This window comes from Arachis duranensis, chromosome 8 (genome assembly GCF_000817695.3).
Source record: "Arachis duranensis cultivar V14167 chromosome 8, aradu.V14167.gnm2.J7QH, whole genome shotgun sequence".
Taxonomy (NCBI): Eukaryota; Viridiplantae; Streptophyta; class Magnoliopsida; order Fabales; family Fabaceae; genus Arachis; species Arachis duranensis.
In genome coordinates, this window is record NC_029779.3 from 1,042,422 (window position 1) to 1,056,996 (window position 14,575).

Below are 14,575 nucleotides of genomic sequence, written 5' to 3' on the forward strand. Positions count from 1 at the left end.
ATGTGTTAGTGTTTTATGTGTTAAAAATATGTAAAACAGACCATTATACAATAATAAATGAAAGAAATTAAATGATTATATTATCTTTTGAGAAATACATAGCAGTTATCATTTTATATGTATATTAGAGTGAAATCCATGGAAAGATAAAGAAATTAAGATTTCATGTGAAATAATAAAAGTAAATAAAAAACTTAAAATATAAAATTATAATAAAATTTAAATTGCAAAATTATTTAATTTAATAAAAATGTTATAAAATTATAAAAAAATTTTAAGAATTAGATTGAAATTTTAGCTACTGTAATAGAATAGTGTTATAGAGCCTCACTACAGCGAAAAACGTTGAGCACCATCGGATTTATCATAGAAAAATAAATTAAATAGTTATCGTCGGATTTTTTTTCGTTGCGACGGATTTACCAGCTCGAAAAATGAGTTGGTTACTGGCGAATTTTTTCGATGGTATTATTTGCGCAAAAAAATTTTGTTTTGTGCACTATTACCGTCAGATTATTCCTATGGTATATCCGACGGTAATGTCATTTTTTTAAAAAGATTGAAATAAATTGTCCGTTTTAATTTTAATTTTCACACAATTAACGTTGAATTCATAAATAATGAAAAATCTATTATTTAAAATAAATAATACAATGTTCAAATAAATTAAAAGTCAAGTACCTTAAATAAATACAATCAAACAATTAAATGAAACACTAATAACTACAGATCCAGGTAGTCCTCGTCGTCATCTTGATCGTTGTCAGTCCTGTGGCCCTGAGTCGGCGGTGCAGAAGGTGGTGATGTCCATGTTCCACCAGCAGCGGTGCTGCCACCAGCAGGTTCGATGCCAATGGCGCGCATCTATACCTGACACACCTCCATCTGAGCCTCAAAACGCTGAAGCAGGTCTAGTGACTCCCTCTACTCTAGGCTGAGATCATTTGCAGATGTCACGCGGGTGAGGATCTCCTGATACCTCTTTCGATAATCGTTCAGCTCTTAAGCCTGCTGATGAAGGCTGCGTTAGAGCTCCTGTAACCTCAAATTCATGCCTTTTCCGGGCTCGACTTGCAGCGGAGCCTGACGATGGCCTCAACAAAGAGATGTGGAGGTCGCTGGCAAAAAATGACCCCATCCCATATACACGGTTCTTGTATGGCGATCAGGCGGTCTCGCGCTAGACCACATCGGGATCAACGACTAAAGCTGCCGAGTCGCAGCCTCTAGTCTTTGTGTGTAGAACTCCTTTGTAACACAAGTTATTGTGTTACATATTATTGAGTAGGACTTCTGTGTAACACAAGTTATTATGTTAAAGTTAACACAATATCATATTATGTGTACTCACATAATGGTCCTGAGACTACTGATCAGCATATCTCGCTTTGTTCTCCAATGCCGCCTCGCGATTCAACGACTTTGATTACACATGTTGAATTGAAACAATATGTTTAGGATGCCTAGTAATGATATGCAAGAGAATATAGCTAAGTTATTAACAAAATTAAAGCCACTATATACCAGCCTGGCCTTAGTCTTCATGAAGGTCGCTGAGCCGCCGGTGTACTTAGACGACTTGGTCGATGCCTTTTTAGCTCTGTTGGTGAGACACTGATGCATGAATCCCTCATTGGTCTCCCATTGAACAAATAGAGCTTTCTTTATTTCTGGTTAAAGCCAGGTCATCCGGTGGTCTCGTCCCTGACGAACATCATCCAACATTTGCTGGAGCCGTCGACCCATTCCATGGTTGAATATTTTTCTGACAGTAAGATCGTGCTCAGCGTCCCATATAATGTTCAACTGCAATAAAGAAACTTCAAAATTTATATAATTAAGAAAGAGGATATAAACTAGCTAAAAAGGTTCGAAACCGAAAAAAATATACTTACCACCTATTTTTGGAACCATCGTTCCCTGGTTTCAGCAATGATCTTCATGTAGCAAGGCCATGGATGGTCGTACATCAGCTTGATGACATTGGTCATCCCCTAAGTTCACGTGTTGTTGTTCGGTGCAAACCTAACAACAACCCACAATAACCATAATCAAGTAAACAGGAAACATGAATCACTTTTCAGGAACTTTGAGTAATAACCATTATAAAAAAATAGGAAATAATAACCAGGCAACCTAATAAACCTAAATCCATTAAACTATTATCGCTTTTCAAGCACTTTTAGCCATAACCATAAACAGGAAATAGGAAAATATAGCCAGGCATTCAAACCTAAATCCGCTAAACTAGAATCAATTTTCAAGCACTTTTAATGATAACTATAAAAAGGAAATACATGAGACTCAATGTGATACTTATCCCGTGCCGTTTTCAGTCCAAATCATCAATTGTAGGATAGAAGGTGGTGGAGGGGCATCAGCTGCCACACTTCCGTGGCTGGACTCCGGAGCCGAGGCACCCGTCGCTGGAGGCGACTTCACCGTGGATGTGGGTTGCTAAGTGGTAGGAGGTGGTGGTGTCATCGTTGACGGAGGCTCGTAGTTGGGGTTAGGGACCATGATAAACAGCTGGTTCGCTCAACCTGTGGCATCACCGGGGGTGGTCAGAGTAGAGGGAGAGGATCCAGAAATTTCGGGTGTATCAGAAGAAACCCTCCCTCTACCCCGACCACGGCTACGGCCACGACCAGCAGCCTGATCTACAGAAATTTAGCACAATTAAGTCAACAATAAATTATCGCAATAAAGTGCAAGTATGGGGAACAAGTTCAACACTAATTTACTTCCTATAATTAATAGCACAAGATTGATTTCAAGAATTGAAAATATTTTCTAATATAACACAAAACCAAATAAACATCCAAAATTAACATACTTGGATATTATATAGAATTAAGGAGCTTAAAGTTGTAATAATCTTGTACTATTAGACAAAGAACCTCAATCATGCAAAAATTAAGATTTTGGTCAATTTTAAAATAATTTCACATCTATTCATCAATGCATAATAACAATAAGAATGTGAAAGCAAGCATTGATTTCCAAGGATTGAACTAAAATTTCATTAAGAACTCAGTGAGGTATATTGTTGAACACATGGTATAGCAAAGTGTAAATGACACAAAATGATACTAACAAGCATCCTCTTAGCACCAATTCAAAAGTTCAGCACCAATAACACCAAACTAACAGCATAACCCATGAACTCAGCAACAAATTAATCAAAATAGCCTTAACAGTGAATTAATGCAATCAAAACCAACAACAAAATAGAGAATCTTCATACAATCAAATAATTATCAAATAATCTCAGCAACAATTTCTTAGCAAAACAGTCATCAATGCAGCAATTAACACAATTAGACAATTTTAAATACTACAATAATTCAAAACCTAATTAATTGAATCTAACCTAACTTAATCAACCTAAATTCACTAACATTAGAAAACTAGACTGAACTAATTTTGAAACAGATTCAAAATTAAAATTGAAATTCTAATCAAACCTAAACTATATTAAACTAAAATTAAAGGAATTGGAAAAGAGTTGCTCAAGAACCTGTAATGAAGAACATAGCAAGAAATAAGGAAAGAGGTGGATGTTGCAGCAGTGATCGCCAAAGTTGCGTTGATGCTTGCTGGAATGAAGGGGACTACTGCAGCTTCAGTTCTATGTCAATGAGATAGAGAGAGCAGGAGACAACAGTTGAGCCTAAGAGGGGAAAGAAGTGAAGAAAGAGAAGGAGCTTGCGGTGGCGGCAGATCGTGGTGACAGCGACACTGGAAGGAGAGGGGGAGGGGAAGAAGGAGAAGAAGGAGGGGTCGGCGGTGGGTTGCCGACGATGAAAAGGGGTTGTCGACGGTGTTGGTCTCAGTGGTGGCGGCAGATGGTGGTGACGGCAACTGGAAGGAGAGAGAGGAGGATGGTGGTGATGGTTTCAAATGAAGGAGAAGAAGGTTCGTGATTTGAATTTACACCCCTTTACAGTCGGATCTATAGTCGAAAAATTCTGATGGTAACCAATTGCAGGACACCAAAACACAACATTTCACTAATTGGAGTTACTATTGGAAAAATCTGACGGTAAATCCGCCAGTAAAGGAGGCGCCAAATTAATTTATTTTCCCTTTAGATATTATTGTTGGATTTACTATCAGAAAATAAAATCTGACGGTAATTACTTAACCTTACGAATTCGATGTCGTTATTGCAGGTAAATCCGACGGTAAATCCGCCGCTATTCTGTGACACTAAATCCGACGGTACTCAGCTTTTTTCTTGTAGTGTCTTTTACAACAGTGAAACTTAGATTAGTATGATATATTACGTTATTAATATATTTGGATATAAATTAATTTGAGTTAGTCTAGTGGTTAGTTTACTAGTCTATTTAAGTAAGTATTGAGAGTTTGAATTGCGCTTTGTTTAATGAAATAACTCATTGGTCCGTAGCAAATTAATCTTTGACCTATGGGGTTAGAGATACCATAAAAATATATATATCTATATAGAATAGTAGCTATTAGTGAAACAAAATTACTTGTACAAACCATCAAAATACTTTTGCCCCCAATGGTAAAAGATGAAAATTTTAGTGATACTCTGAACCATTCATGAACATCACAACAAAAAATATTAAAACGTTTATAGTTCTCACGAAAATTAGTAGTCGTGATGTAACTACAAAATTAGAGTTTGATAAAATATAAAATAACGATATATAAACAAGAACTAGTCCCAATGAAAAAGTAGAATATATACACACACTAGTTGCTCAATAGGTACTATCGTGTCTGTTCAGCCACTTTTCTATTAGATTTAAAAAATTATATTTATGTTTTTATTTTTAAAATCATAAATCTAATATTTATAATTAAAAGATAAATTATGAAAAATTCAAATATCTTAAGTTATTTAACATGTAGAATGTATAAAATAAATAAATTTAAATTAAAAAATAAGATTAAAAAAGAATTGCGTTGTGTAATAAAATTAAGATAAAAATTTACTAATATTATTTACAGATTAGTTAAATATAAATGTTATTAAAGTCATTAACTCATGAAACTGTCAAATCATGGCATTAAAAACATACATTAAAGGTAGTAAATACCTAATAACAGTTACATCGAAGAGATGTGATAAAGGAAAAAAACAAACTCAATAGATAACATACTATTCACTCTGTCACCTAAAACACCACTGGCTTAAGCATTGGAGTATTTTTCAGGTTACCCTTTCGGCCTAATTCTAACTTATTGTTTGATTAGGGTCTTCGAATCTCATTAATTAGCTCATCACATCAAAAGGTACGAACATTTAGCACTGTTTGTGGGATCCTATACTATTCGTTCCATGGCTGACCACAAAATACAATCATTAATTAACAAAAATACTCCTTTCAAGGAGCAACAAAGTTAAGATAATAGACATGAAACTGATGTTATCCCACCTACCAATCCAGAATATCATAAAGTTCCTCCAGGGTTTGAACATCGAGAGGTTCAAAACACTGGAGTTTGCCATTTAGCGGCTTAGGTGAAGACTATGTCCATACCATGCAAGAAATATGTCATCAAATGCAATAGTTAGAGCGAAACTTGCATAGCAATCACAATCAAGGAAGCTCCATTTCCAAAGGCATACGACAAGAGGACAGGAATGTAGTCGTGAAAGGAGGACCCTAGAGAGGGTTCATGCTCGACGTCAGGAGGATGATATTTGCCGTTCTTGCTCACCTCAAAAAGATAGGAGAGACTTGCCTTAACATGATGAGGAAATTGTGAACCAGAGAGGAGGGCAAGAATTGACTCCCGTTCAGCCCAATCTAAAAGGAGGCAGACTCCGTAAAGGAGCCCGATTCCATTTGCTTAGGAGCATGTGATTATGGGTCAAACTCCATTCTCTCCACATGTCCTCCAGGTTCCTTTACCTAAACATTTTGATAAACAACCCACTCTTAAGTATGAGGGCAAGTAAGATCCTCAAGAGCACATTGATACTTTTGAGGCAAGGATGAACCTTGAAGGAGTAGGTGATGTAATTTGGTGTAAGGCTTTCCCAGTAACACTATCAGGACTAACTATAGCTTAGTTCAATACTTTGCCTTCCGGATCCATATTCTCTTTTGCTAACATCACGACGAAGTTCTTAACACATTTCACTACCAGAAGAAGTCAGGCCAAGCATAAGAAGTAGCTTTCACCCATTTTGTAAAGTAATCAATGGCCATTAAGATGAAATAATGCCTATTTGAAGCTTTTGGTTCAATAGGGATAATGATATCCATGTCCCACATAGAAAATGGCCATGGTGCAGTCAAAATATTTAGATGTCCAGGTGGTACATGAATTTTATAACCATAAATTTGGCATTTATGATATCGTTCACATGGTTGAATCAATCTACTTCCATAGTAATCCAATAGTATCTGACGCTGAGTATTTTTCTTGTCATGGCATGTTCATTTGCATGAGTTCCAAAAGTACCTTTATGCTCTTCTTTAGTGAGTTTTTCAATTTCTTTGGCATCTACATCTGAGTAGAACTGTATCATAATTTCTCTTGTAAAGTACATTTTCATCCAAGAACCCATAGCTAATCTCCTTAAGGTTCTTTTGTCCTTTTTAGATGCACCTAGAGGGTATTTTTGTTCTTGAAGGTAACATTTGATGTCATAATACCATGGCTTTCATCTAGGTCTGATTCCATCATGTGGCAATATGCGGGTTGATTATGGACTCTCACTTTTACGAGTGGTACATTTTTATTATCACTTATTTTGAACATTGGGGATAACAAGGCAAAAGCATCAGCCAAATAATGCTTTTCATGTGATACTTGATTAAAGACAATCTCATCAAAATCCTCAATTAATTCTTGAATATAAGCATGATATGGTACTAGTTTGGCCTCACGAGTTTTTCATTCACTTTTTAATTGATAAATCACATGGGCAGAATGATAAATTCCGTTTTTAGGGTTTATCTTGTATAAATTTTGAGGGTTTTATCAATAATCTTTCACACTTATTCATATAAAATGCATGATTTTGTGTTCCTTTCCCAATTTTGCTTCATAGATGGAAACATGCTTCTTTTATATTAAATTAGATATATTTTAATCCTCCTCTATTGTCATTTGATGCCATGATTCATTTGTTAAGTGATTTCAGACCTTATAGGGCAAGGATGGCTTAGAAAAGAGGGAGGAGGCATGCATAAAGGGAAGGAGCATGAAAAAAATAGAGCTTTGGAGTTGTGAGCAGCGACACGTACGCGTGCCTTGCGCATACGCGTGGATGCGTGCTCCCAAGATCGGCGGGAGGAAACCAAAGCCAGAAGCTGGCGCATTCTCATGGCTAAGCCAAATCCTCATGGACGCGCATGCACGCTTGACGTATGCACGTGGATCATAAAGCTCCAGGGACACGTACGCGTGCTGTGTGCATACGCATCGATGCCCACACGTGACTTTTAAAGAGAAAACGTGACCAGCGATTTCAGGGCAGTTACAGACCCTGTTTGGAGCAGAATTCTGGCAGGAAAGAGCATAAGAAGACCAACAAAGTATTTAGAGTCACGGCTAGGCTCAAGGTGCAAAGCACCCAATGAACTTAAATGGTGGAAAGAAAGTAAATAAGCTTGCTTCAAGGTGATGATTCAAAGGAAGGATTCTATAATCTAATCTGGATAGAACCTTAAAAGATTATAGTCAATTGTGTTGAATTGTGCATAAGTGAAACAAGTAACCAAACTCATTTAGATTGTAATCCATTACCCATGTATCATAAGGTTAAGAAATTTGGATTAAGATGATTCTTTGCTTGCTTGAGTACAAGCAAGATGTTAAGTTTGATGTTGTGATGCATCTGAATCTTTATTGTTTTTCCTTATATATTTTAATTGATTTAATAAGAATTTATGTGAATAATCAATGAATTGTTAGAATGAACATTACTTTAATTATTTGAAATTCATTAATTACCAAAAATTTTAGAAAGAAAACAGAACGGAAAAGAGGATGGAGAGCACAAAACAGAAAGCTCCCTATGACAAAATAGAAAACTCTCTGTCACAAACAGAAGCTTTCTTAGAAGCATAAGAAAAGGGCGTGCAAAGTGAAGACCATCACGTACGTACTACATTAGGGGGCATTTCACATGTCATGCATACACATGCAGTGCGCGTATGCATGATCATCACTTTTCACGTAGTACGCTAGAGATTTCATGTACAACACAACAGTCATGCGTACGCATGATGTATACGTACGCGCAAGTTGATTTTTGCGTGGTATGTGAAATTCACCAGGTACAACGCTAGGGCACATTCATAAGGCCAAATTAAAGGAAATTGGCTCACGTACAATGTAGCCTAATTCACGTTGTACGTGAGCCTAACAAATTGTGTTGCAAGCCAAAATGTACTTCACGTATAATGTGGTACAAGCAATGTACTACTTGGGCTTTGGTGCTTCTCTCAGGATTCCAATTCAAGACCATCATTCCTCCAATTTCTCAACCTTTTGGATGATCAATCACAAGCCCATTGATGATGACAGTTATTGAAAATTACAAACAATTAAAGAAGAGATCTTTCTAGAGGAAAACAATTAGGAAAAGATTTAATTCTGTTTTAGTTTTGATTTGTTTTTCAAGTTTGAATTTTGAATTCTGTTTTCTCTAGGTTTAGTATATAAGGGAAGAGGGTTCTGACCTCTTCTCTTATTTTGGCAATTTAGAGTTATATTTTCTTAAGGATTTCAAGGAAGAACATGAGTTTCTAATTCTCCTCGGTTATGGTTAGGAACTCTATTAGTTCTATGGATTAATGCAATAACTTTTCTACCTCTAATTTGTGCAATTGATTTCTTCTTAAGAAAAGGTTTTTGTTCTTCATCTTAAAAGGGTTTGAATATATTGGGAAATAATTCTTCTCTTACTTGAATTTTCTTAATCTCTTGAAAAAATTGATTAATTGAATTAAGCTTAAAAATCGATTCTCATCATTCTTAAGTTTTGAAATTGGATTGAGAAGTGACATAAAATCAACTAGGTTAAATTCTTTTGAATTGTGTGGCTTTATAAATAAGAGACGTACTTACCTCTTTTCTTGATTAAATGACTAAGGGATTAGAGTTTAATTAAGTTAAAGAGAAATTAAATCACCTTTGTGTGTGTTTGGATTTCAATTTGTAAACGGGAGTTTACATAAAATTGATTTTGTAAACTTGATTTTGATAAAAAGTAAGTTTGTGTTAAAGTGATTTATGTTTGGTAATCTTTGTATCAAAATGGATTATAGTAAAGTAAATATTGTTTGGATTACACTACTCAAAATTATTTTTAGACAAAAAATTACTAAAATAGACATCAATTTAAATAATTTTTTTATATTATTCTATCATTTTAATTTAGATATTTAAATAGATATTATTAATTAATTTTATAATAAAATTAATATTTACTTACTAAAATAAAAATAATATATAAAATTGACAAAATATATTTTTATATCAAAAGCAAAAATAATATATAAAAAATATATCAAAATGTACTTTATTAAATCATATTACTTATAATTTTTTTAATACTCTCTATACTCTTTTTATATTTAAAATATTTGAATCTTAAAGAGACTACAAGCAAGGAAATAAAGGGTAGAATTGATAAGAAAAAAATAAATTCAATCCTTGCGGGATTTTCTAAACGCAGAAGTTACAATTTCTAGCTTCTTGGAAACGTTAAGAACGTAAAACTACGTTGGCGTTTAAAGAAAAAAAATATCCAAACATAAAAGAAGAAACAGTTCAATGCACTCAAACGTGCTTCTCTTCTTTCTAACGCTAAACTAATACTTCCATAAAAGAATTGTTACATCATTATGGTGAAAAGTGAAAATTATTAATTCGGATGTTCTAATATCTGTGAAATTCTTAATTATACACATTTTTCACTGTTGACTTCTGTTTTTGCTTCGTTTAATTGTTGTTTATGCTTAAAGCTTTGCAAAACTCTAATTTATTGTCTGACTAGATTAATCGATTGATTTTGCTTGCTTAATCTGTTAATTTTTGTGGGATCAATATTCATCTCACCGTGAATTATTACTTGCTATGATTCGATACACTTAATGGTGTTTTGCAAATTATAAAATCCACATCAATTATGTCAGTATCATCAGTAAATTGTGTTTTTTATGTTTGTGGTAAGATTGTCTTTTTAAAAAAAAATCTAACAGAACATTTTAAATCGTCCATTGTCTAAATTTTTTATGTGTATTTAAAAGGAATTGTATGATAACATTGTACCTACATTTTTTTAACAGGCAGTATGAATCTACCAAATCCATCTAGATATTAAAATACCAAATTACACATTAAAATCCCAAAACTGATTCAATATAAGATCATGTTGAACCACGGCCGTATCTAAGGATAATAACTAATTAATATGTATCATATTAAATAGATTAAATGATTTTAAACCGTGATCACCTTGAATTTTTTATAAGAAAACAAAAAAAAAATATGTCGCCCATCACGAGTACTCGATTAGGACGAAAAGAAGGATGATGGTAGAAACAAGGAGATTAATAAATACACTAAGGTCGGAATAAATAAATAAATAAGAAGAAATATCATATCATGAGGTTTGGCTAGGTGGTGGTGCTAGGTGTGGCTATCGGAGGAAATCTCGGGTATTACTTTCTTGTGTGTTTTTTTGGGAGAGAGAAAGAGAGATGCAATTCCAAATATTGCCGACAACATGAAGAATCTTGATCGCTGAAAAAACCTATGCATTCCCGAAGAGACAGATCTAACACACGCTTTTTTCTGCATTCAATTCAAACATGTTACTATATAATTATCTGCTTCTGCACTCAGCTCCACTGTCCAATTCTCTCGTTCCAACCCCTTCTCTGATAATTCCAGTTTTATGACCCCGATTTCGACCACACCAACCATACAAGGATAAAGCTTTCTTTCTTTTCACATAAAAAAGGTAACCCCTCCTTTTTTTTTTCTTTCTTTTACTTTTCCATATGCGTTTCCAAATTGTTACTGTTGTGTTTTCCTTTCATTCTTTCTTGTTTCTGCCTCTGCTCTTAATCGTGACACTTGCTACAAATCTGTGTTTCATCATATAGTTTCAAGAAAAATTGAAATTAAAACTTTTTATTCGGATCTTGGTGCTTTAATTTTTATGCACACTCACTCTCACGTTGAATTGCATCCACTTGTTACCCTTATTGGTGAGACCACATGCTGCCGCTGCTTTAAAAAATTTGGGATTCAGAGGTTGTTAATCATCGCTGGATGTTAATAGTAACAAGGATAGTACTAGTGCTACTGTCTTTTTCGTTTAATCGCTTTAAAAATTAGATATAAGGATTACTTAATAGATAATAGCAAGATGAACTTAGAATCATGACAACATAGAATAAATAAAATCTAAAACTTTGATTATACTTTCTGAATTGTGAGGTGGCTGTAGTTAATTTGCAGGGAATGGCGACTCAGGTTGAGCCTCCAAATGGGATCAAGGTTGAAGGGAAGCATTATTATTCCATGTGGCAAACCCTTTTCGAGATTGACACAAAATATGTCCCCATCAAGCCTATTGGTCGAGGAGCATACGGAATTGTTTGCTCTTCTGTGAATAGAGAGACCAATGAGAAAGTTGCAATCAAAAAGATACAGAACGCCTTCGAAAATCGCATTGATGCGCTGAGAACTCTGCGTGAACTGAAACTTCTTCGGCACCTTCACCACGAAAATGTAATTGCTTTAAGAGACATCATGATGCCTACTAACAGGAGTAGTTTTAAGGATGTCTATCTGGTGTATGAACTCATGGACACAGATCTACATCAGATTATTAAGTCCTCTCAAGCGTTATCTAACGATCACTGTCAATATTTCCTCTTTCAGGTATGAATCTTTGACTCGCATTTAGACTAACTCACTGTTATCTAGATTATTTTTTTTATCAATAATAGATATAAGTTTATTATTGTAATTTTTTTAGTGGGAGTACATAAGGAGTACATAGTATATAAGGTATAATAACTCAATTTTTTTGGAGGAAAATAAGTTTTTCTCATTTTTAAAAGAATGAAGAATCTCCTTAAAAAAATATTTGTTGAGTTATTACACCTTATATACTATGTACTCTTTATATACTTCCACTAAAAAAATTACAATAGTAAATCTATATCTATTGTTAATAAAAAAAATAATCTAGATAACACTTAGTATGATCGTGTTGGCTTCTATTGCATCATGTTTGTGAGTATGAACAATGAACAATTATTCATATTAGTTTACAAGTGTGCATGTTGAGTATTCTAGAGTCGAAACTGAGCATCATATCATGCTTATGGAGCTCATTTGTAAGTGATTGTGATAGTCCAGGAGTGTCTAATTCTGCTGCTTTTTCAGTTTACTTCTCTACCTATTTTCTCCTTGATTTCTTGTGAACCTATTGTTCTTCCGTAAAGAACTGGTCAATCATGTGTAGCACATTTGTAGGGCTTGCCAAAGTTATAATTTAATTCTAGTAATTTGTCTTGCTTAGCTGATTATTGCATTTACCAACTGAGAAGTTCTTGGTTGCAGTTGCTTCGGGGCTTAAAATATCTTCACTCGGCCAACATTCTTCATCGTGACCTGAAACCCGGGAATCTTCTGATCAATGCAAATTGTGATCTAAAAATATGTGATTTTGGTTTAGCACGCACCAACAGCAGCAAGGACCAGTTTATGACTGAGTATGTTGTCACCCGATGGTATAGAGCTCCAGAGCTCCTACTCTGCTGCGACAACTATGGGACGTCTATTGATGTTTGGTCTGTGGGGTGCATCTTTGCAGAGCTTCTTGGACGGAAGCCTATTTTCCCAGGTTCGGAATGTCTCAACCAGCTAAAACTGATTGTCAACATCCTTGGCAGTCAAAGGGAGGAAGACATCGAATTCATCGATAATCCAAAGGCAAAGAGGTTCATCAAATCTCTTCCATATTCTCCGGCAACCCCCTTTTCCCGACTCTACCCACAAGCCCCCCCATTGGCAATCGATCTGCTGGCCAAGATGCTTGTTTTTGATCCAACTAAGAGAATCAGCGTCACGGAAGCGCTGCAACACCCTTACATGGCCCCTTTGTATGATCCTAATTCTGATGCCCCTGCCATCATTCCGATTGATCTTGACATCGATGAGGATCTTGGAGAGGAGATGATTAGGGAGATGATATGGAGGGAAATGCTTCATTATCATGCTGAATCTGCTATGGGAAATGCACCCTTGTGCTCATAATGTTGAATCTTGGTACTTCTTTGGTCGTTTTCTCTTGTTGGTGCTTAAGACAGTTCTAATAACATAGGTTGCTTCAAAATAACTAGAAGGGCAAAGTCATCGTTGAGCTCAATACATGTTCAGCTTGCTTCGAATTAGTAACTCGAAAAGATTTCTCATAAAGGTTGTTTTTGTCTTGAGCTCTTTTTTCTTCTTTTTTTTTTTTGTTTTTAAATCAATCATAGTTGTTTCGTTTGAGTTGTGTACATATGTCTTGTGTCTTCAGAACCACTTTGTAAATTCAGTCTTGATGTTTATGAATAATGTATTATTATGATATATAATGTGTGCTTCTTCTCTGTATGTGATGCCTCATTAGATGCTGTTCTTGTTATTTATTTTTCTTAAACAAGGTTAGTGTATCAAAATACAAGATTAGTGCCATGCTTTGTTTAGCTTTAACCACCCAAAATTGGAAGCAAAACAAGCTTTGGTCATGGCTCCTTTTCTCACAAAACATTAACAAGAGGCTTAAAAACAACTCATCAATTACTTTATGATAGTTAAAACTCAAGACTTCTCTTCTCAGTTTTTGAAGTTTACAAGCCGACAGTGTTTTTTTAATTTTTATATGAATATGGATTTGATTGAGATTTTTCAGAGGAGTTAGGCATCGGTGGGATCAAGTTCCAAAACGTATTGAAAGCAACTCATCCAAGATTCTTTTTCAAAAAATCTAGAAATTAAATAAGGAAAAGTCTAGAGTACCAGCAACTTTTGTGTTTTGTGGCAAGTACTTAACCATCAAAAGAAAAGTGAGTGATCTCCCATCATTAGATGTAATCTCACAACATTAAAAATACTATTGATGACCAATTGATGATTACAAAACACAAAAATTACTGCCCTAACACTCTTCAATAAATAAATGTTGCGGATTGTTTTTTTTTTCCTCAATGAGGAGGAAAGTACAACTCTTCAATATAGACAATCTTGCATGCGTTGCAGACATATGAATCTGGGAAAGATATTTTGTCCATAAAGGCATAGAGTGAGTGGCCGTAGGAGATACACACTGCATATATTTTACAATAAATAGTTACATCAATGAAAAATTAAAAAATCATTCATATGAAAAATATATAAAGATTTTTACTTTATTTAAAAAATACTTTTACCACTTTCTTTATGATATCCATACTTATCTTTTATAGGTGTTTTGGATATGTTTTTACAAATCTGGGACCAAGATTCAACGAAAAAAACTATTCATCCATGGAAATGTTTTCAGATTCGGATAGCCTTTAGATTTATTTGG

The 14,575-nt window shown here is 34.6% G+C and overlaps 1 protein-coding gene across 2 annotated transcripts; it reads left to right on the forward strand.

Moving 5' to 3' along the window:
* Positions 1–10,559: 10,559 nt before the first annotated feature.
* Positions 10,560–13,632, forward strand: LOC107460078 (mitogen-activated protein kinase homolog NTF3). 2 transcript variants are annotated; one of them, XM_021128461.2, is made up of 3 exons: positions 10,560–10,966; positions 11,470–11,895; positions 12,583–13,632. In XM_021128461.2, the coding sequence occupies exons 2-3, from the start codon at positions 11,473–11,475 to the stop codon at positions 13,276–13,278; spliced, it is 1,119 nt and encodes a 372-aa protein (XP_020984120.1). In that variant the 5' UTR covers positions 10,560–10,966; positions 11,470–11,472; the 3' UTR covers positions 13,279–13,632. The 2 variants fall into 2 exon arrangements, with proteins under 2 accessions (XP_020984120.1, XP_015933887.1); XM_016078401.3 differs by having other exon boundaries at positions 10,563–10,966; positions 11,459–11,895.
* Positions 13,633–14,575: the final 943 nt, after the last annotated feature.